Raw genomic sequence first — 24,396 nt, forward strand, 5'->3', positions numbered from 1 at the left:
TCACTAAGAGTGTTTGTACTACCTGTGACATTCCCTCCCTCATGGTCACTGACATGGTTTCAGTTGACTAAGATATTCCCTCACTCATGGTCCCGGACATCATTCCCATTTCTCATGAGATTGCTCTTACTTGTCCCGACAGTCCCGCTACCTCATTACCCACCCCATTGATGGTGTCCGGGAATGATCGTGTAAGGTCAATGCTCTCCACACTCATTGCTATCACCTGAACCACATCTGTTAGATCCTGCACATCAGGAGAGCGCTGTAGAGCTCTCCTTCCCCTCTTCATCCTGGGTGTGGCTCACTGCACCCCACTGGGACCCGCAGCCTCGGACGGTAGGAAACCATGGAATGTCCCACCGACACTCAAACCACTAGTCATGGAAGGGGCTGGCACCTCAATGGGTGGCACCTGCACCTCCTCCAAAGTCAGTAAAACAGTGGGGTCTTCATCCATCTCCATCCCCTCCCCCTCCCCCCTCCCCCTCACCCCCATGCTCTTGGTCTGTAGGATGTGATTGGAAGATGTTCTCCTCTTCAGGCTCGTCCTCGTCTGAATCGTCTTCTGCATCGTCAGGGTTGGCCTCAAGTTCTGCAAAATATAACAGAACAGACAAATGGTTAGCAGCAGAGGAGGGGGCAGGATGCGTGGCATGAGTAGGCTCACACAGTGCAGGCAGTAGGCTCATTTGAAGGACCACGATGAATGGTAGCACATTGCATCAACTGAAGCGTAGCTGACAGAGACATCCCCAATAACCAAAATGTGGCTAGCCCATGCAGTACTAAACATTTAGCAAAGCCTGACTCTGGAATTTGCAGGAATTTACCCTCTCACTCGAGTGTGGGCCCAGCTTGTGCAGTGGTGGTTGCTTTTCTCCAGGCAGGACCCATCAAAGCAGTGACCCTCTCTTCCAAAGGTGTCAGTGGATGCAGATTTGCCGGGCGTCCTCCTGTTCAAGTTCTTTCCCTTTTATTATGTGCCACCTTCCTCTGCAAAGATGAAAATGCAACTTTTTAGAGAGGATGTCTTTCTGCTGGGTGGGACATATACAGATGGTCACATTTACAATTGCAATTCCATTGAATAAATGAAAATATTATTTACACTAACTACTTGACCAAGGTCCTGCCATTTCTTTTTACACTGGCCTCCAGACCTCAGGGTGGTCACCACTGCGCACATTTCTTCTGCAACTTGGTTCCAACGTTTCTTCATTTCTTTGGGTGGAACTTTTATGTGACCTCTGCTGGTGTCCAACTCGTGTCATCTGCCCTCAATCACAGTAACTAGTGCCTCCACTTCATCCTGTAAGAAATTCTTGGTCCTTGCACCGCGTTGTATCTTGTATTGCTGCAGTTCCGATTTTTCTAATGCTCTCACACAGCACTCTTTCTCACACACACAACTGGCTCTTTAAAAATGGCCGATTGCCAACCCGGAGCTGTACTGTGCATGCTCATCCATTGAAATAACGTCAAAAACCTCACTTTTTTTGAAGCACATGCATAAAGGTGCGGCATCGTTTTTTCGGCGCAGACAGCAGGCTCTACCCCCCGAGGCGACTGGACACGCTGCGCGGCGTCAAATTTGAATTATACATCGGGGAAACTTTGGCAAAATAGTTCTGGTGCATTTATGGCCAAGAAAAAAGGGGCGTAACTTTGGCAATACGCCAGAAAATGGGCTTAGGCAAAATTGAGCCCATGGTTTTATTTGTCCAGACAAATCTCATTTCACTCAGAATGGGAAAGTATCCTGGGGTATAAATGTGAGGAGTTAAATATATTCATTGCACTCTGTTCTAATCTCCTGTATAAATGTGTTACTTCACCTGGTCAAGATAGGATAGAATATAGGTTGCTGAGGGTTGGACAAGCACAGACTAATAAAGGAGAACTAGCACAGATTTGTTAAGGGCAATTCATGTTTGACTAACTTGAGTGTTTTGATGAGGTAAAGGAAAGAGTGCAGTTGATGTGTATACGGACTTCCAAAAGGCACTTGGTAAAGTACCACATTAGGGCCTAGAACCTCCACTTTTGTGGTTATCGCCCAAAAATGGGCGATATTTCCGGCGTGGGCATTAAAAAAGGGTTTTCAGATCGTCGGCTTCTCACCCATTCTCAAAGCACCTAGTCAGCATTTTTGAAAATGGGCGTTACCGCAAGTGATATAAAATAGGCGATATTGTTCAATTTTTTTGACCTACTACCGTAAAGTATGACCATCCTGAGCAATGGCATGGCAACGCTCAATTCCCGCAATTCAGGAGGTCAAGAGTCATCATGACATGCGCAGAAGAGGAGACAGAGAGAGAGGGAGCTCAGAGGGACTGAAGGCGTGTCTGGGTGTGGTGTGGCTGCTTTGGGAGGAAGGAGGGAGACTTTAGAGTTTCACAGCAAGTAGGCAAACAAAAATTAGCTGTTACCAGCCACATATTTGCCTGAATTTGGCCTATAATGAAGAGAGAGGAAGAGGCATCACAGCACACTGTGGAGACTGACAATGGAGAGAGCAGTGAGGTGGGAGAGGAGCACATTCGAGGGCGCAAAAGAGCCAGGAGGTTCTCGGACGAGGCAAATGCCTCACACTGGGGTGAGTTGACACAGGGAGGGCATGGGAAGCCCACCCCAAAAGCATAGCAGAGGATATGGACCGAGATAGCAGAGGTGGTCTCGTCAGCAATCAATGCCGTGCATGAGGGCAGCCAATGCTGCAAACGATGGAACGACCTTGTGGGATCCGCAAGAGTAAGTATTACATTGATTTACATGTTTCTATGTATTTATATAATTTGATTTGTAACAGTCATGAGTAACCATCAGCAGATGTGAGGTCTTTTACTTTTACCGGGAATGTTTTACTCAAAGCCTGTGGTCACGGTATATGTCTTTAGGTAAAGAATGATAATTTTCATAATAATCATGATTACATCTGTCGGTTATGTGTCGTATCGGTCTCTGTGACAGTACCTAGCAATGATATCACACAATGATCTCATGCCATGTCGTCCTGTCACCTTTTACAGAAGAAGCTATCGATGATGAAGTCCATCAGAAGTGAACGGGTGGGGGGCCACCAGGCCCCAGCGACATCACTGAGATGGAGGAGCGGGTGCTCGCACTCATGGGGAAGCAGCCCTGGACAGCCACAGATGCATCTGCAGATCCTGAAGTGATGCCACGTGAGTAAAGCTTACACCATTGCGTGATGCAAAGTCAATAGGTGACACACCCACTCATATCCAAACATTAATATATGATAGATGATTTTTAAATTTGCCATAGAAATAATGATGGCCAAATAAAAATCATTGGAATGTAAATGTGTTGATGGTCATGAAATGTGATGTCTGCGATGATTTTGAGAGCAGTGGTGCTTTTGTTGTGCATATGCTGAGTGTAGCGCTGGACTCACTTTGTCACCCTAGCACCCCCTTCTCCTCTAATAACCTCATTTGTGTTTTGCAGCTCATCCAGCAGCGCATCCCAAGGCAAGGCCACAATGACCAGAAGGTGGGGGCGCGGGGCTCGACTCTCCGGACAATCCAACATCTGCTGCTGAGGAGCTCCGATTCTCGCCCGTCAATCCGCTGGGTCTGTTCTCCACGGACGAGAGTGCGGACTTCGAGGAACCTGCATCACCACACTCTAGGAGCCATTCCACCCCAAGGCCATCTAGTGGTCCTCCGGTCATTCCCTCCTCCACTCTGCTGGTATCGACCCCAAGCACCTCGCCACAGGGCACCCCATTTGTCCTCAGGATGGCGCTGACCCCGTGGGGGTCTCATGGATGTGGCAGGTCTGTTCCACGAGCACCACATGACAGCAGAGAGATGGTATAGTTGTCCAGGAGGATGGTAGACATTGGTGACCAGCACATCGAAGCATTGGGGGGCATATCCCAACAGCTGGCCACCATGATTGTGTACATTCCACGGATGGCGGGGGCCCTGGATGCGATAGCCACAGGCCTCCCAGTGGTCTCCGAGCACGGCATTCCACCCCTAGGCCCCGCACCACCACTGCAAATAATAGATGAGAGCAAGGACCAAGATCCTGCTTCTGCATCAGAGAATGTTGGCCCCTCGGCACCCTCCCGCTCCTGTACCCGTGCAACGACCGCATCTGCCTTCATCCCCCCCCAATGAGGCACCACCTGAGGAGCTCCTCGGCCAGGCACTGTGGAACGAGGAGGGGAAGGGGTAGAGGTGGGGAGAAGGAGAGGGGGGGAGGAAAGTGAGGTGCATGTCTGTGGGTGATGGCTGTTATATCTCCATCTAGATGTATACAATTTGTTGTAATGTATGGGGGCTGGGGATCACCCTCCTGCTTTGCCTTTGTATTCTGTGTTGCTGGACATGTTGAACATTTGATTGATATCAATGGTAGAAAAAGTGAGGTGTGGGCGGGGGTTGGGTGTTATTGCCTGTGATACTTAGGATTTTCGACCAATGTTGGTGTAAACATTTTTTTATTGAACATAACCTTGTTGCGCATTGTCTCAGATAGCTGCACCATTACACACTGATGATTGCTTAACATGAAAGGGTCAAATACAACTTAATATCGATCAACATAAATTTTTACATGGCACCAAGGTGATGGGCACCATTGATGTCTGAGCTGCACACACACAGTAGTGTGTCAGCATTGTCACTCACATCAACGCTCTTTCAGGCAAATTGTTCAGATATCAGCTCCTCACGTAAAAGTGCGATGTTAAAAATGCCAGCCACACTGCTGGCGTTTGTTCAGAACAGTTCCACTTTTTCTGGGTGTTTTTTTGGGCGAGCGATACTGTGGGCGATATGTGTGCGAGGTGATGAAAGTGCCAGTGGCCGATCTCCTGGGCGTTAGTTTTGCCAAATGTGCTCTTTACAACAAAAAATAGTGGACAGGCTTAATTATTGAATCTCGGCGTTAATTTTGCGCGGAAAGTAACGCTGGGCGATATTATGGGCGTTGATTCTGATGATTCCGCCCCCAAAAAATGGGCGGGCGGTAATATTTTTTCCCGTCGTTAAGCACATGGGGAAAGTAACTTTTGGCATTAAGTTTCCTAAAAATGCCCGTCAGTTTCCATTTTGTGCCAAAATGGGCGATATATAGGCGTTATACGTCATTTCAGCGGTAAAGTGAGCGTTAAGCATGCAAAAAAAGTGGAGGTTCTAGCCCCATGCTTGTTAGCAAAATTGAAGCCCATGGGATAAAGGGGGCAATAGCAGCATGGATAAAAAATTGGCTACAGGCTAGAAAACAGTTGTGTTGAATGGCTGATTGTTTATCGTACTGGAGAGAAGTGTACTGTGGAGTTCTGCAAGGTTCAGTACTAGGACCACTGCTGTACTTGATGTATATTAATGACTTGGACATGGGGATACAGGGCACAATTTCAAAATTTGCAGCTGACACGAAACCTGGAAGTGTAGTGAACAGTGAGGAGGATAGTGATAGACTTCAATAAGACATAGACAGGTTGGTGGAATGGGCAGACACATGGCAGATGAAATTCAAAACAGAAAAATGTGCGGTGATACAGTTTGGTAGGAAGGATGAGGAGAGACCATGCTTACTAATTGGTACAATTTTAACGGTAGTGCAAGAAAAAATACCTGGGGGTGTTTATGCACAAAGATTTGAAGGTGGCAGGACAGGTTAATAAAGCATAAGGAATTGTGAGATTTATAAATAGAAGTATAGAGTACAAAGCCAGGAGGTTATCCTAAACATATTTTTTGAGTTCCCTGATGAGGTGACAGAGAGGGTTGATGAGGGCAATGCAGTTGATGTGGTGTACATGGATTTCCAAAAGGTGTTTGATAAAGTGCTACATAATAGGCTTGCCAGCAAAGTTGAAGCCCATGGAATGAAAGGGACAGTGGCAGCATGGATATGAAATTGGCTAAGTGACAGGAAAGGGAGAGTAGTGGTGAACGGTTGTTTTTTAGACTGGAGGAAGATATACAGTGGTGTTTCCCAGGATTTGGTACTAGGAACACTGCTTTTCTTGATATATATATATTTACGACTTGGACTTGATGTATAGGGTACAATTTCAAAATTTGCAAATGACATGGAAGTATAGTGAACCTATAAGTTTTCTATTCAATTGGATTCAATACTGTAGATGTTGTACCAGCAATACAGGAAGATCTAACAAGCTTCTCTCCATGCTCAGGTGGTTTATTTAACTGCGACATTCCCTTATCTGGTTCTTACCATACTTTTGATCCGAGGAGTTACCCTGGAGGGAGCCTATAAAGGAATTGAATTCTACATTGGAAGCCAGTCGGACTTCTCAAAACTGGCTGATGCTGAGGTAAACACATCCGGGGGCTGAAATTCAGGGCCGCCACAAACCTGGCGCACCCGCCATCTTTTTTGCGTGATTACCGCCGCTATTTTTCCGTCGGCCTGTCTATCAATTTTCAGCGATTTAGAAAAAAAAAAATTTTTCTGGCGGTAATGACTGGCGGGAATCGGGAGTTTGTAGCACTGTGGGTGGGTTGATTGGAGCAGAGTAACCCTGGGGAAATTCAGCCATCTGATCATGTGCAGCTAACAAGCCAGCTGCACCCTGGCCTGGTTTTGCAGCTAGGCCCTGAGGAGGGGAGGAGTCGTGTTGAAGGATGGCTGGTGCTGCTGGACCAAGTAGGGTAAGCCGATTTTCGGATACCGAGCTGGACACCCTGATCAGGGTGTGGAGGGAAGGAGGCGAGTCCTTTACCCAGATGTGGGGAGACACACTTGTGAGGTCTTTACAAATGCCTTAACCATCCCCCAGGTCTGTGCTGGGCCCCTCCAATGGCACCTGGCTGATCCCCTTCTCCCTGTTCCTGCTAATGGTTTGGAACCTCTGCAGGCTGCTGCTGGCAAGGCTCCTGGCCCAGTATGAGGTGTGGGGGGTCAGCGTACCTGACCCTCCTCCTCATGCCATCTCACTCCTGGCCACTCTCTCTACATGGAGATCTGTGGCCTTCTGCAGGCTCTCCTCTCTGTTGGGCAGCCATGGCTGCTGCCTCCCTTGCCAGCTGCCACTGCACAAGTTGCTGACAGCGTCGCTTTCTCCAGCATGCCGCCCTGCCTCTCACAAGGTGCACAAGGCGTTGCCCTGCCTACACTGAGCCCATTCTGTTTGAAGGCTCGACCCTCACAAGCAGGCCCGTGTGTAGCAGAGAATGAGGCCCACAGGCCACAGAGAGTCAAAAAGTGTTCTACACTCACAAAAAGTTCTGTAAAGTCCGCTGCAGGTTTACCAAAACTCTGCAGAGAAATCCAAAAAAGTTTGGACCACAAATTCCCGATATCGCACAAACTCTCCGTTCTCCTCCTCTGGCGCTGTACAGCAGCCCCACAAAGTGCACCAGCCCAAAAAGTGGCGGGGGCACTGTCAGGAAAAAGGCTGGGTTTTTTATCGTGAATATGGGCGGTGTGGCCGCACAGCAGTGGTGCGCAATCTAATGATGTCATCACGGCCGCAGGACCCACACCGCAGCAGAAGTCGGCAGTTTGGGGCGGAAGAGGACATCGCCCCAAAACCTCCCGCACTCAATATGGGTCGTGGTGGCCAGTTGACTATAATGTGGTGGCCACTCGATTCCGCCACATGGCTGCCACAAATCCGCGGTAACGGGCCTTACCGGGACCCTGAATTTCAGCCCCAGGATAATCCAGGTGTAATTTTCAGTCAAACTGTTTCATGTTTCACCCTTTTCTTGCATGTCTTAAGATACTCATTTTAAGAGCTGTGTGTTGCTTTTGTTCAAATGTGGGAAACTTAATTTCAACAACCAGATAAAGTTTTCATCGAGACCGTGTGATAAATTCTAATGAGCTTAGTTTCTGACTTTTGACATCTTGATGTTAGCATATTGGGAAGGGATGGAATGGGAGGGGATGGGATATAATGAGATGGGAATTAAAGATATAGAATGGAACAGCGCGAGATGGAATGTAATTGGATGCGATGAAATTGGACAGGATGGGATGGAATCACGGCCATATTTCATTCTTGGTAGTGACTGTAATTTAGTATCTTGTAACAGATTCATCAATAAAGTATCGTAGCAATCCATGAGTTTGGGTCATTTTATTTTACTGTACTAACATTTAACTGGACAATCAGAGTTATGACAAGTTTTTTTATTGATACGGGGTTAGAAATTCGGTTGAAGGTTTTTAAGACGCAAATATTTTTTTTTAATTATTCGTTCATGGGATATGGGCATCGCTGGCAAGGCCAGCATTTATTGCACATCCCTAATTACCCCTGAGAAGATGGCGGTGAACCGCCTTCTTAAACCGCTGCAGTCCTTGTGGTGAAGGTACTCCCACAGTGCTGTTAGTGAGGGAGTTCCAGGATTGTGAACCAGTGACGATGAAGGAATGGCGATATATTTCCAAGTCTGGATGGTGTGTGACTTGGAAGGGAACATGGAGGTGGTGGTGTTCCCATGCACCTTCTCCCTTGTCCATCCACGTGGTAGCGGTCGCAGGTTTGGGAGGTGCTGCCGAAGAAACCTTGGCGAGTTGCTGCAATGCATCGTGTAGATGGTACACACTGCAGCTACGGTACATGGGTGATGAAGGGAGTGAATGTTTAATGTGGTGGATGGGGTACCAATCTAGTGGGCTGCTTGGTCCTGGATGGTGTCGAGCTTCTTGAATGTTGTTGGAGATGCACTCATCCAGGCAAGTGGAGCGTATTCCATCACACTCCTGACTTGTGCCTTGTAAATGGTGGAAAGACTTTGGGGCGTCACCACAGAATACCCATCCTCTCACCTGCTCTTGTTGACACAGTATTTATGTGGCTGGTCCATCTAGGTGGTAATTTCTGGTCAATGGTGACCCTCAGGATGTTGATGGTGGAGGATTCGATGAAGGTAATGCCATTGAATATCAAGGGTGGTTAGACTCTCGTTTGTTGAGAGAGTCATTACCTGGCACTTGTGCGGCATGAATGTTGCTTGCCACTTATCAGCCCAAGCCTGAATGTTGTCCAGGTCTTGCTGCATACATGCATGGACTGCTCCATTATCTGAGGAGTTGCGAATAGCACTGATCACTGTGCAGTCATCAGTGAACATCCCCACTTCTGACCTTATGATGTAGGGAAGATCATTGATGAAGCAGCTGAAGATGGTTGGGCCTAGGACACTGCCCTGAGGCACTCGTGCAGTGATGTCCTGGGTCTGTGATGATTGACCTCCAACCACCACAACTATCTTCCTTTGTGTTAGGTATGGCTTCAGCCAGTGGAGAGTTTTCCTCCTCATTCCCATTGATTTAAATTTTACTAGGGTTCCTTGATGCCGCATTTGGTCATATGCTGCCTTGATGTCAAGGGCAGTCACTCTGACCTCTGGAACTGAGCTCTATTTTGAACCATGTTTGGACCAAGGCTGTAATGAGGTCTGGAGCCGAGTGGTCTTGGCGGAACCCAAACTTGATAGCACTGTTGACGACACTTTCCATCACTTTGCTGATGATTTAGAGCAGACTGATGGGACGGTAATTGGCTGGATTGGATTTGTGCTGCTTTTTGTGGGCAGGCGTGCGGGCGGTAAATTTAGCGCATGAATTAGTTTGCGACGGCAGCCAAAAAATTCAGTGGTTGCGCCCAGAGAGTGGAGTGGATCGCAAAGGGAAAGGTTCCACACTACTCTTCAGATGCTAGGCTGGGTGAGCAACTGAAGATCCCGTGCTAAAGAGCCGGCTTCATAGCGCCCTATGATAGGCCAGCCAGCAAGAAAAAATCGGAAGAGAATACAGCAAATAACATTCCCTATGCATTACTCACCCCAAATAAAGTTAAATCGCGAAAGGAAAAAAAAAAATTTCAATCACACTTGCCTCGTGCAATCATTCCTTCCCTTAGTGCCCCAAGACAGCTCTGCACGCCAGCTTTCTCTGGTGATGTCACTACGGGGCACAATGGGTGCAGTGCAAAACAAATGTTTTATCCGCGTTGCTATGGGGGGCGTTGTTCACCGGGCGATACTCCTCAGCGCCACCGGTACAGGCACACTGAATTTGTCGAGCGGCACAAATGCCGCCGCTCGTGGCTGCAAACCCTTTAATGCCCTTGTTCCAACCTTCGAGAGGGCACTATCCAAACAGATTTGCAGCCCCTGATTGTTAATTTAGTCAGACTTTGTTGTCCTTTCAATTTGGGGCTTTATTTTGTAGTTAAAATCTTTCCTTGTTGCTGCTTTCAACAAAAGAATGGAGCCCACTGGGTGAGAGTGAACATGCTGCAAGTAAAGGATCGTCACTCACTAGAAAACATGGCTGATGGTGGAAAGCATCAAAGCTCCTGGAGGGAATTTGGCAGCAAGTGATAGACAGGGAGGCAGAACGATGGCCTGACTATTTAAGGGAGACATTATTGATCAGAGGGAGCTCATTCAGTCAGTTCACCATTGAGCTGTGGGACTAGCCCAGCCCTTGTTCCTTATGGTTAATATTGTTTTATCTGTTGACTGAGTTTGTGTAAAATCTCCTGGTGCTGACTAATTCTACCTTCTATTCACCAGGTCTGGAAAGATGCTGCAATACAAATTTTCTTTTCCCTCTCGGTGGGTTCAGGCACCTTAACAACACTGTCATCCTACAACAAATTCCACAACAACTGTTACACAGATACCATCATTGTCTGTGTTGTTAATTGTGCTACGAGTGTGTTTGCTGGATTTGCCATCTTCTCCATCCTTGGACACATGGCACATGTACAAGACAAGCCAGTTTCAGAGGTTGCACAGTCAGGTACCTACAGAGTCAAACTTACTGTCTTCTGTTAAAATGTTTCAAACTGTGGAACCGGGTTGACAATCTCCACCTTTCCATTCCATTGGCAAAATCCGGACCAAATAGTTTTGAACTGAAAATAGCTGCATAATGTGCTGGAATATCTTCACTAAATAGAGGAGATGGATCCTGAAGTGGTTGAGAGTGAAATGAGCGACCTTGTGATGGATAAATGTAAAATCTTAGATAAGTTAGTTAAGCTCAGTGAAGACAAAGCTTCAGGCCTGACAGGATATAACCTATGATCCGGAAGGAGTTGAGGGAGGAAATGGCAGAGGCCCTGTTAGTGGGACTCCCATGGTTACGTTCACAACAAAGGGTTACACAAGAACATAAGAAATAGGAACAGGAGTAGGCCATATGGCCCTTCAAGCCTGCTCCACCATTCAATAAGATCATGGCTTATCTGATCATGGACTCAGCTCCACTTCCCCGCCCGCTCCCCATAACTACTTATCGTTTAAGAAACAGTCTATTTCTGTCTTAAATTTATTCAATGTCCCAGCTTTCACAACTCTCTGGGGCAGCAAATTCCACAGATTTACAACACTCAGAGAAGAAATTTCTCCTCATCTCTGTTTTAAATGGGCGGCCCCTTATTCTAAGATCATGCCTTCTAGTTCTAGTCTCCCCCATCAGTGGGAACATCCTCTCTGCATCCACCTTGTCAAGCCACCTCATAATCTTATACGTTTCCATAAGATCACCTCTCATTCTTCTGAATTCCAATGAGTAGAGGCCCAACCTACTCAACCTTTCCTCATAAGTCAACCCCCTCATCCCCGGAATCAACCTAGTGAACCTTCTCTGAACTGCCTCCAAAGCAAGAATATCTTTTCGTAAATATGGAAACCAAAACTGCACACAGTATTCCAGGTGTGGCCTCACCAAAACCTTGTATAGCTGTAGCAAGACTTCCCTGCTTTTATACTCGATCCCCTTTGCAATAGAGGCCAAGATACCATTGGCCTTCCTGATCACTTGCTGTACCTGCATATTATCATTTTGTGTTTCATGCACAAGCACCCCCAGGTCCCGCTGTACTGCGGCACTTTGCAATCTTTCTCCATTTAAATAATAACTTACTCTTTGATTTTTTTCTGCCAAAGTGCATGACCTCACACTTTCCAACATTATACTCCATCTGCCAAATTTTTGCCCATTCACTTAGCCTGTCTATGTCCTTTTGCAGATTTTTTGTGTCCTCCTCACACATTGCTTTTCCTCCCATCTTTATATCATCAGCAAACTTGGCTATGTTACACTCAGACCTTCTTCCAAGTCATTAATATAGATTGTAAATAATTGGGGTCCCAGCACTGATCCCTGCGGCACCCCACTAATTACCGGTGTTAAGTTCCTCCCCGGCTATAGCCCCTTGACTATCCACTGTTGGAATATTGTTAGTGTTCTCCACCATAAAGACTGATATAAAATATTTGTTCAGAGTTTCTGCCAATGAATGAACCATTTATCCCGACTGTCTGTTCTCTGTTAGTTAGCCAATCCTCTATCCATGCTAATATTATTACCCCCAACCCCATGAACTTTTATCTTGTGCAGTAACCTTTTATGTGGCACCTTGTCAAATGCCTTCTGGAAGTCCAAATACACCACATCCACTGGTTCCCCTTTATCCTCCCTGTTCGTTACATCCTCAAAGAACACCATCAAATTTGTCAAACATGACTTCCCCTTCATAAATCCATGCTGACTCTCCCTGACCGAATTTTGCTTTTCCAAATGTCCTGCTACTGCTTCTTTAATAATGGACTCCAACATTTTCCCAACCACAGATGTTAGGCTAACTGGTCCATAGTTTCCTGCTTTTTGTCTGCCTCCTTTTTTAAATAGGGGCGTTACATTTGCAGTTTTCCAATCTGCTGGGACCTCCCCAGAATCCAGGGAATTTTGGTAAATTACAACCAATGTATCCACAATCCCTGCCGCTACTTCTCTTAAGGCCCTAGGATGCAAGCCATCAGGTCCAGGGGATTTATCTGCCTTTAGTCCCATTATCTTACTAAGTACCACCTCCTTAGTGATTGTGGTTCTGTTAAGTTCCTCCCCTGCTATAGTCCCTTGACTATCCACTGTTAGAATATTATTAGTGTCCTCTACTGTAAAGACTGATACAAAATATTTGTTCAGCGTTTCTGGCATCTCCATGTTCCCCATCACTAATTCCCCAGTCTTCCTCTAAGGGACCAACATTTACTTTAGCCACTCTTTTCCTTTTTATGTACCTATAGAAACTCTTGCTATCTGTTTTTATATTTTGTGCTAGTTTACTTTCATAGTTGTTAGTCCTGCAGCAATAACCACTGCATGATTCAGGCCCGAGTAGTTTTAAACAACAAGCTTTCATATACTTTGATTCATTACAGTATGGGTCTTGCACAACTGTCCTACAGATTACATTAAATGGCAAGCAATTAGTACGACCTGGGCCCAGAGTGATCAGCTCTGGCTCTCAACCTTCAAGGGGAATGGACCTCTGACTGTCCCGCGAGCACTCTGGGGCCCAAATGCCTCTTTTTTATGACCTGTTAGTGCCTCTGACAGATGGTAACGAGGAGGTGGGGCCTTTCCGACTGGGAGCAGGTGGCTGGGCTGACCCATGTGCAATTGCCCCCCCCCCAGTCCAGGGGCGGCAGAAACGGCAATCCGCCACACCCCGTATTTCCGCCCCACCCAGTACGCGGATCCCTTACCGGCTGCGCGGCGACCCCTTCCGCCCAGCAGCGACCCCTTTTCTGCCACACGGGGGAAATTGCCTGGTGAGACCGCAGCCGCCGCCGGTCGGTGCCACTAACAGTTTGGCGAGACGGGAAGCTGCCAGTGGCTGGGCGGTGTGGTCACCTTTAAACCGGACGGTGCAACACCACATCTGCCATTTCCTTCTAATTGTCGGGCAACTCTGCAGTCAGCCGATTATGGCGGCCGTTGGTTTGGCCGAGCCGCCAACAGGCTGTCTGGCACCCGCTCTTGGGTGCCGGGCTACTGGCTTGACCGAACCCCTCCCTAGTGGCCCAGTGGGCAGCATGGAGGCCTCACTCGGCCTCGCAGCATTCCTTTCCTTTAAGGTTTCATGTAGGCGCTGGGAGGTAGTGTCTGAGTTAAAGAGCTGAATTTCACGGCTCCTCCCTCCAACCCTTGCCAGATGGTAATAATTCAAATAATTCAAATTATCCACCTGAAACGGGACGGAGGGCAATTTCCCCCACCCCTCCCCCCAAGTCTTTATGTAAGGGTTGAAATTAGCATTATATCAAGAGAAATAGTTCAAAGTAGCCACCAAATATTTCAAAAGGGGCAATTGTGTTTGAAAATCCTCATAGAATTCTTTGAAGAAGTAACAGACATGGTAATGGGGGAAATGCAGCGGTTGCAGTGTTGACGGTTCAGGAAAGCCTTTGACAAGGTGCCACATGGGAGATTACTGCAGAAGATTCAGCGGTATGGAACGAGAGAGAGGATAGCAAACTAGGTTAAAATTGATTCATGAGGAGAAAACAGAGTGGGGGTTAAAGGCAATTTTACAGATTGGTTGGAGATGGGAAGTGGTGTCACTCGGGTTTCAGTTCTTGTGCCACTTCTGTGCACTGTGTATGTCAATGATTTTGATGCAGGCCACGAGGGAGTTGTGTCGGAACTTGTAGATGATTTATTAAAAATGTATTTAACTCCCCTCCCCTCCCCCCTCCCCCCCCCCCACACCGCCCCCCCCCCCCCCCACTTACGCACAGCTGAAGAATCTAGAACATGGAGCACAATCTCAGGATAAGGGGCTAGTCTTTTAAGACTGAGATAAGGAGGAATTTATTCACTTAGAGGGTGGTGAATCTTTGGAATTCTCTACCCTAACATTCGGTGGATGCTCAGTCATTGAGTATATTCATGGCTGAGATCAATTGATAGATTTTTGGTCACCAGAGGAATCAAGGGATGTGCAGATAGGGCAGGAAAGCAAAGTTGAGGTCAAAGATCAGCCATGATCATATCGATGAGTGGTCAGGAGTGGTGATTGTGTGTGAGGACATAGATAAGCTAAGTGAGTGATCAAAAATTTGGCAGATGGAGAATAATGTTGGAAAGTGTGAGGTCATGCACTTTGGCAGAAAAAAATCAAAGAGCAAGTTATTATTTAAACGGAGAAAGATTGCAAAGTGCTGCAGTACAGCGGGACCTGGGGGTACTTGTGCATGAAACACAATGGGATAGTATGCAGGTACAGCAAGTGATCAGGAAGGCCAATGGAATCTTGGCCTTTATTGCAAAGGGGATCGAGTATAAAAGCAGTGAAGTCTTGCTACAGCTATACAGGGTATTGGTGAGGCCACACCTGGAATACTGCATAAAGTTTTGGTTTCCATATTTACGAAAGGATAGACTTGTTTTGGAGACAGTTCAGAGAAGATTCACAAGGTTGATTCCAGAGATGAGAGGATTGACTTATGAGGAAAGGTTGAGTAGGTTGGGCCTCTACTCATTGGAATTTAGAAGAATGAGACATGATCTTATCGAAATGTCTACGATTATGAGGGGGCTTGACAAGGTGGATGCAGAGAGGATGTTTCCACTAATGGGGGTGACTAGAACTAGGGGGCATAATCTTAGAATAAGTGGCCACTCATTTAAAACTGAGATGAGGAGAAATTTCTTCTCTCAGAGGGTTGTAAATCTGTGGAATTCGATGCCTCAGAGAGCTGTGGAATCTGGGACATTGAATAAATTTAAGACAGTTTCTTAAACGATAAGGAGATAAGGGATTATGGGGAGTGGGCAGGGAAGTGGACCTGAGTCCATGATCGGATCAGCCATGGCGTACTCCTGCTCCTATTTATTATGTTCTTATGATACTAAAATAGGGGAGATTGTTAATTCTTTGGCGGATGAAAGGAAACTGCGAAGGGATATTGATAGGAGATACTTGGCAGTACAGATTCACAACACTAGAGGCAGCACCTCTGGTTGATAAAGCTGTGGAAAAAAATAATGGAATGCTAGGTTTTATGTCAAGGTATAGAATGTAAAAACCAAGGATACAGCCTACATGAAACCTTGATTAGTCCTCAGCTGGAGTAGTGGGCCAGAATCTTCCCAGCCCTGCGAGTGTGGGTTTGGGGGCATTCCCACTGTCAAAATGGCCCTGATTGACAGCGGGGCAGAAGTTCACTCTGAACCTGCCTCCATGTCAGTTTCTCAACTGTCGGGTCTGCGTGCGGATCGCTGACTCGACACCAAGCGGCGGGCCAGTCAATTAAGATGCTTAAGAGGTAATTTAAAGATATTTAAAAGGATTTTACCCAGGCACTTACCATTTAACCAAGTTTTCAAAGAGTTTGCCATCCCTCGGGATTCACGCCAGATAAGTGTGTCGAGTTCTCAGTGACTCTCCATTGCTTTGGCTAGTTGACAGCTGCAGAAGTCATATAAAAGCTACCATTTCACAGCTGCTCACTTTCCAAGGTCAGAAGCTGAAGCCTTCAAGATTTGGAATATACTTTTCAGCTTTATGCAGTTGGAAGTGTTTGCAGTAAACTTTCTATCCACTGTTACCTCCTTGAAGCACTCTCTCTCACCATTGACAGATCGCTTCTGTCATCTCAACCTGTCATTTATTCCAGCAGCATCAGTGCCCTTGAAAAAAATCTCACCTTGGTCCTCAGAATCCCACCACAATCAGCCCGAATACCAACATCACTAAACACACCAGCATCACCAACAACAACACCAACCTTCTCCGCAACTACCTGATGCTGCACAGGACAGAGGGCATCAGCACCTGACCACATTGCTGCCCAGGATGTCAGGGATGGCCTCACCATGGCCACATTTACTTCACTTGATGCTGTGCACGCTGGCTGCCACATGATGTGCCAGGTTGGCATCAACCCACACCCACACCATAAAGCATTCCTGGAATGCCCAAACCATTTCTTTCACATTCATAACCATTGTGGGTGGTACCCTTATGTCTGGCCATTCACTACAACTCACTGAGCCACTTCCAAAGGTGCACACAAATCTGTCCAAGAACACAAAGGGGCCGAAATTGCCCCTCTCCTTAAGATCTGTTACCACCACAAATCGGCGGCCATGCTGCGGAGTGGTGTAGCTGCCAACTTTTTGTGGAATGGCCGCTGCTAGCCCAATTGCCGTCCAGTGTTTTCCTGGCGGTGCCTTGAGCCCCCCCTACCGCTCAGCTGTTGCCGATCCATGGTAGACGCATCATCACCATGCACACCGCCGATCTACCTCCCCCGCCTCCCCCCCCCCACCGATGGTGATATTCTCCTCCAAAAATATTCGGCTAGCCCGGCGGTGCCAAAATCTATTTTTTCCCAGTGGTCCAGTGAGGCTGCCTTCTGCAATGGTGGTGTGGCTTCCCTTAAAGGGGAAGATGCACTGTCGCAGCCACCGTGTTTTTTTTTGTCGGCCAACTGCCATGTCTTCCGACAATTATGCCGCAGGGTTTGCCGGGCCACTAACAGGCAGCCTGGTACCCCTCTTGGGTGCCAAGCCACTGGCCCGGCAGAAACCCTCCCCGATGGCCCAATGGACCAAAATTTTAAAATCGCAGAGGCTCTCCCCTTTAAGTGAAGAGGAGAGCCATGGTGACGTGGTACCGTGATGACGTCATCGTGGCGGTCACTCCGCACCGCCCCCAACTTCCGCCCCTCCGGTGTTGTCACTGCCCCCATTAAGAGCGACTTCCGGAGACAGACAAAAAAAACCAACAAAGAGCCGAATGTCGCTCAAGAGGTGATCCGAACCACAGTTGTGGTAAAAACCATCGGAACAGAGTGGGAATGTGTTGTTTTGGGCAGAGGATAATTTCTAACTCAAAGTGTTCAAAATAAAGATTTCAATGTTTGACAACACATCAGCAGAAACTCTACATGCTTACCCTTGTGTGTTTGTTAGTTGGTATAATTGGACAAGGATGAGGGTGAGTGTGAGGGATGACTAGTGAGATGGGGAAGTGATAATGTAGATAGAGAGAGAGAGATAGGTGGAGGTGCAAGGTAAGTTGATGTGAGTAAAGATGTGCAGGAGTAGGATAGGAATGGCAGAGTGATGGGGATGTGATGAGTGGCACAGCAGGATGAGGTTGAATGCGGCTTTGCAGTAACATTTTGTGATCTACTAAGATCATTGAAAGATTTGCGCCACTGTAGCCTGGTCCTCCAGATAATATCCCTGCTTGTGTCCTCCTGTGCAATGGGCAACCAAGCTGCATTGGTCTCCTGGGGAGGTTTCTTCTGCCCATTGGAAGGGAAGAGAACTTCCCTGTGTGCTGTGACTCCCTCAATAATTACCTGGAGGGAATGATGAGAGAGCCTGGGTGCAGCCGTGCACCTTTGTGCATCTCTGACAGTGTTTGCAGCAACTCAATGCTGTAGAACACTGACAGCATAAGTGTCAAAAAAACGTTGGCCATGGTCCCTTTAAGGAAAGCGGCTGATTTCAGTCGGAAATGCCTTGCGTACAGTCAACCAATAAAGGGAAATGTACTTAACATCTAACACACTGCTTTTTATCTCAGTATTTTACCAACAAACACACAAAAAAGTTAACTATACATGCATACACCATGTGAATATGAGCATTGAGATCACTTGCCCAACAAGGATCTTTTTAAATTTACTAATTAGAAATCCAATTAGCTAAATCTGGATATTCAATTAGCCATGTGTTGGACAGCACTGACTTTGAGTCCTGTGTGCAGTATTGGGCTCCAGACTGTAGGAAGGATGGTGAGAATTTCGAGAGGGTGCAACACAGGTTCACTGGGATGTTGCCCGTATGAGGAAATAAAAATAGTGTGTCTGAGAGATGAAAGATAAATGTAAGAAATGTAGAACAGAGGACTAATATGGCAGGGGGATGGGAACCTATGCAGCGAGATAGGGGAAGTAATATGGAGTCAGAAACAGATGGTAGAAAGGTAAAAAGCAATAGTGGACGGCCGAGTAAACAAAGGCAAGAAACAAAAAGGGCCACACTAATTCTAAAAGGACAAAGGGTGTTAAAAAAACAAGCCTGAAGGCTTTGTGTCTTAATGCAAGGAGTATCCTTAATAAGGTGGATGAACTAACTGTGCAAATAGATGTTAACAGATATGATGTGATTGGGATTACAGAGACGTGGCTCCAGGATGATCAGGGCTGGGAACTCAACATCCAGGGGTATTCAACATTCAGGAAGGATAGAATAAAAGGAAAAGGAGGTGGGGTAACATTACTGGTTAAAGAGGAGATTAATGCAATAGTTAGGAAGGACATTAGCTTGGATGATGTGGAATCTATATGGGTAGAGCTGCAGAACACCAAAGGGCAAAAAACGTTAGTGGGAGTTGTGTACAGACCTCCAAACAGTAGTAGTATGTTGGGGAAGGCATCAAACAGGAAATTAGGGGTGCATGCAATAAAGGTGCAGCAGTTATCATGGGTGACTTTAATATCCATATGGATTGGGCTAACCAAACTGGAAGCAATACGGTGGAGGAGGATTTCCTGGAGTGCATAAGGGATGGTTTTCTAGACCAATATGTCGAGGAACCAACTAGGGGGGAGGCCATCTTAGACTGGGCGTTGTGTAATGAAAGAGGATTAATTAGCAATCTCGTTGTGTGAGGCCCCTTGCGAAAGAGTGACCATAATATGGTGGAATTCTACATTAGGATGGAGAATGAAACAGTTAATTCAGAGACCATGGTCCAGAACTTAAAGAAGGGTAACTTTGAAGGTATGAGGCGTGAATTGGCTAGGATAGATTGGCGAATGATACTTAAGAGGTTGACTGTGGTTGGGCAATGGCAGACATTTAGAGACCGCATGGATGAACTACAACAATTGTACATCTCTGTCTGGCGTAAAAATAAAATAGGGAAGGTGGCTCAACCGTGGCTATCAAGGGAAATCAGGGATAGTATTAAAGCCAAGGAAGTGGCATACAAATTGGCCAGAAATAGCAGTGAACCCAGGGACTGGGAGAAATTTAGAACTCAGCAGAGGAGGACAAAGGGTTTGATTAGGGCAGGGAAAATAGAGTACGAGAGGAAGCTTGCAGGGAACATTAAGATGGACTGCAAAAGTTTCTATAGATATGTAAAGAGAAAAAGGTTAGTAAAGACAAACATAGGTCCCCTGCAGACAGAATCAGGGGAAGTCATAACGGGGAACAAAGAAATGGCAGACCAATTGAACAAGTACTTTGGTTCGGTATTCACTAAGGAGGACACAAACAATTTTCCGGATATAAAAGGGGTCAGAGAGTCTAGTAAGAAGGAGGAACTGAGGGAAATCCTTATTAGTTGGGAAATTGTGATGGGGAATTTGATGGGATTGAAGGCCGATAAATCCCCAGGGCCTGATGAACTGCATCCCAGAGTACTTAAGGAAGTGGCCCTAGAAATAGTGGATGCATCGGTGATCATTTTCCAACAGTCTATTGACTCTGGATCATTTCCTATTGACTGGAGGGTAGCTAATGTAACACCACTTTTTAAAAAAGGAGGGAGACAGAAAGCGGGTAATTGTAGACTGGTTAGCCTGACATCAGTGGTGGGGAAAATATTGGAATCAATTATTAAGGCTGAAATAGCAGCGCATTTGGAAACCAATGACAGGATCGGTCCAAGTCGGCATGGATTTATGAAGGGGAAATCATGCTTGGCAAATCTTCTGGAATTTTTTGAGGATGTAACTGGTAGAGTGGACAAGGGAGAACCAGTGGATGGTGTATTTGGACTTTCAAAAGGCTTTTGACAAGGCCGCACACAAGAGATTGGTGTGCAAAATCAAAGCACATGGTATTGGGGTAATGTACTGACGTGGATAGAGAACTGGTTGGCAGACAGGAAGCAGAGAGTCGGGATAAATGGGTCCTTTTCAGAATGGCAGGCAGTGACCAGTGGGGTGCCGCAAGGCTCAGTGCTGGGACCCCAGCTCTTTACAATATACATTAACGATTTGGATGAAGGAATTGAGTGTAATATCTCGAAGTTTGCAGATGACACTAAGCTGGGTGGCGGTGTGAGCTGTGAGGAGGACGCTAAGAGGCTGCAGGGTGACTTGGAGAGGTTTGGTGAGTGGGCAAATGCATGGCAGATACAGTATAATGTGGATAAATGTGAGGTTATCCATTTTGGGGGGCAAAAACACGAAGGCAGAATATTATCTGAATGGCGGCAGATTCGGAAAAGGGGAGGTGCAATGAGACCTGGGTGTCATGGTTCATCAATCATTGAAAGTTGGCATGCAGGTACAGCAGGTGGTGAAGAAGGCAAATGGTATATTGGCCTTCATAGCTAGGGGATTTGAGTATAGGAGCAGGGAGGTCTTACTGCAGTTGTACAGGGCTTTGGTGAGGCCTCACCTGGAATATTGTGTTCAGTTTTGGTCTCCTAATCTGAGGAAGGACGTTCTTGCTATTGAGGGAGTGCAGCGAAGGTTCACCAGACTGATTCCCGGGATGGCTGGATTGACATATGAGGAGAGACTGGGTCAACTGGGCCTTTATTCACTGGAGTTTAGAAGGATGAGAGGGGATCTCATAGAAACGTACAAGATTCTGACGGGACTGGACAGGTTAGATGCGGGAAGAATGTTCCCGATGTTGGGGAAGTCTAGAACCAGGGGACATAGTCTTAGGATAAGGGGTAGGCCATTTAGGACTAAGATGAGGAAAAACTTCTTCACTTTTAGAATTGTTAACCTTTGGAACTCCCTGCCGCAGAGAGTTGTTGATGCCAGTTCATTGGATATATTCATGAGGGAGTTAGATATGGCACTTACGGCTAAAGGGATCAAGGGGTATGGAGAGAAAGCAGGAAAGGGGTACTGAGGGAATGATCAGCCATGATCTTATTGAATGGCGGTGCAGGCTCGAAGGGCCGAATGACCTACTCCTGCACCTACTTTCTATGTTTCTATGTAAAATGACAGGTGGGTTATAACAAAGTGTGCAGTACCAGTTATGCCTGTAGATGGTGCTGTGATGGATAATTAGAATGATAACCAGGTAACGTTACATCAAAACACAGTTTACATATTCAGCCTGACTATTCAAATACCCTGGACATAGTGTGGTGCTGCTGTAGTATGTGTCTACCAAGTAAACACTCTGCTTGAGTTTAGAAATAGGCCGATAGGGCAGATTAATGTGGCTCGAGAGATGGTTCAGGAGGGAGGGCTTTAGATTCTTGAGGCATTGGGACCAGTTCTGGGGGAAGTGGAACCTGTATAAACCAGATGGGTTGCACCTCAAAGGGCCGGGACCAATATCCTTGTGGGATGTTTTGCTTGTGATGTTGGGGAGCGTTTAAACTAGCTTGGCAGGGGGATGGGAACCTGAGCTTAAATTCAGAAGGGAGAGAAGCAAAGTTGGAAATGGAAGGCAGAACATTAGTAAGTGAGTTTGGAAGGCAGAGGAAACAAAGGCTAGAAAATAGACAACAAAGGGGTTTGGCAGTGCTGAATGGTATATACTTCAATGCAAGGGGTCTAGTGAATAAGGCAAATGAGCTGAGGTCACAGAGAAACGTGGAAATATGATATCATAGCTATTAGAGAAACATGGCTGAAAAAGGGCAGGAATGGCAGCTCAACATTCCTGGTTACAGGGTTTTCAGGTGAGATATAGGGGATAAAAAGAGCGGGGGGGTTGCAATATTGGTTAAAGAAACAATTGCATGCTGTGAGGAGGGATGATATGTTAGAAGGATCATCATATGAGGCCATATGGGTTTAACTGAAGAACAAAAAAGGGGCAATCACGCTGCTGGGAGTGTGCCATAGACCCCCAAGCTGTCAAAGGGAGATAGAAGAGCAAATATGTAGGCCAATTTCTGAAGTGCAAAAAATAATAGAGTCTCGTTTCAACATCTCATCCAAAAACAGCACCTTCAAAATCTAGGCTGACACTCCCTCAGTACTGCACTGGAGTGTCAGTCTAGATTTTTGTGCTCAAGTCTCTGGAGTAGGACTTGAACCCAGAATCTTGTGACTCAGAGGCAAAGGTGCTACCAACTTAGCCATTGGCTGACACTAAGGGAGGGGATGATTCAGGACTTGGTTTTAGAGAATGAAGCTGGGCAGGTGGAAGGGTTATCTGTGGGAAAGCATTTTGGTGGTCGTGATCATAATTCTCTTGAACTTAGCGTAGTTATGGAAAAAGAATAAATGTAGACCAGAAGTAAAAGTTCTTAATTGGGGAAAGGCCAATTTTACTAAGCTGAGATGTGATTTAGCAAATGCTACATAAATCAGTGTCAGAGCAGTGAGAGGCATTCAAGGAGGAGATGTTGCGAGTTCAGAGCTAATATGTCCCTACAAATAAACTTGAATGCCTCCCACTGGTTCTCTGCAATCTAGAGCTCCCTGGGTGTGAAGGGGTATACAGAGCAGGATATGTCATAAGAGGGAAGCTGGTCAGATGCCGAGCACTAAATATTGCAGAAAACGTGGAGGAGTAGAAAGTGCAGGGTGAAATTAAAAAAGAAATTAGGAAAGCAAAGAGGGGGCATGAAAAAATATTGGCAGATAAAATCATGGAAAACCCAAAAATGTTATATAAATACATAAAGAGCAAGAGGATAACTAAGGAAAGAGTAGGGCCTATTAGAGACCAAAAAGGTAATATGTGTGTGTGTATGCGTGTGTGTGTGCGTGCGTGTGGAGGCGGAAGATGTGTGTATGATTCTTAATGAATACTTTGCATCTGTCTTCAAGAGAGGGATGATGCAGATTAGTAATTAAGTAGGAGTTTTTTTATTTGTTCCTTTGATGTGAGCGTCGCTGGCAAGGGCTGCATTTATTGCCGTTCGCTAATTGCCATTGAGAATGTGGTGGTGAGCCTCCTTCTTTAACCGCTGCAGTCCATGTGGTGAACGTAATCCCACAGTGCTGTTGGGGAGCGAGTTCCAGGATTTTAACCCAGCGACGATGAAGGAATGGCAATGTACCTCCAAGTCAGGATTGTGTATGACTTGGAGGGGAACTTGCAGGTTATGGGGTTTCCATGCACCTGCTGCCTTTGTCCTTTTAAGTGGTAGAGATCGTGGGTTTGGATGGTCGAAGAAGCCTTGGCGAGTTGCTACCGTGCATCTTGTAGATAATACACGCAGCAGCCACGGTACGCCGGTGGTGGAGGGAGTGAATGTTTAAGATGGTGGATGCGGAGCCAATCAAGCGGGATGCTTTGTCCTGGATGGTGTCGAGCTTCTTGAGTGTTGTTGGAGCTGCACTCATCCAGGCAAGTGGAGAGTATTCCATTACACTCCTGACTTGTGCCTTGTAGATGGTGGAAAGGCTTTGGGGAGTCAGGAGGTGAGATCCTCGCTACAGAATACCCAGCCTCTGACCTGCTCTTGTTGCCACAGTATTTATGTTGCTGGTCCAGTTAAGTTTCTGGACAATGGTGACCCCTAGGATGTTGGTGGTGGGGGTTTCGACAATAGTAATGCAGTTGAATGACAAGGGGCAGTAGTTAGACTCTCGCTTGTTAAAAGTAGTCATTGTCTGGCATTTGCGTGGTGTGAATGTTACTTGCCACTTATCAGCCCAAGCC

The 24,396-nt window shown here is 46.5% G+C and overlaps 1 protein-coding gene across 2 annotated transcripts in view; it reads left to right on the forward strand.

The window, feature by feature from the left end:
* The window catches only part of LOC139265221 (sodium- and chloride-dependent neutral and basic amino acid transporter B(0+)-like), a 115,115-nt gene that overhangs the window by 40,651 nt on the left and 50,068 nt on the right, over nucleotides 1–24,396 (forward strand). For both annotated transcript variants that reach the window (XM_070882146.1, XM_070882147.1), the window contains exons 7-8: nucleotides 6,188–6,328; nucleotides 10,548–10,776. In XM_070882146.1, coding sequence (XP_070738247.1) covers nucleotides 6,188–6,328; nucleotides 10,548–10,776 — 370 coding nt within the window. The remainder of the gene's footprint in view (nucleotides 1–6,187; nucleotides 6,329–10,547; nucleotides 10,777–24,396) is intronic.

Source organism: Pristiophorus japonicus, chromosome 6 (assembly GCF_044704955.1).
Source record: "Pristiophorus japonicus isolate sPriJap1 chromosome 6, sPriJap1.hap1, whole genome shotgun sequence".
Lineage (NCBI taxonomy): Eukaryota > Metazoa > Chordata > Chondrichthyes > Pristiophoridae > Pristiophorus > Pristiophorus japonicus.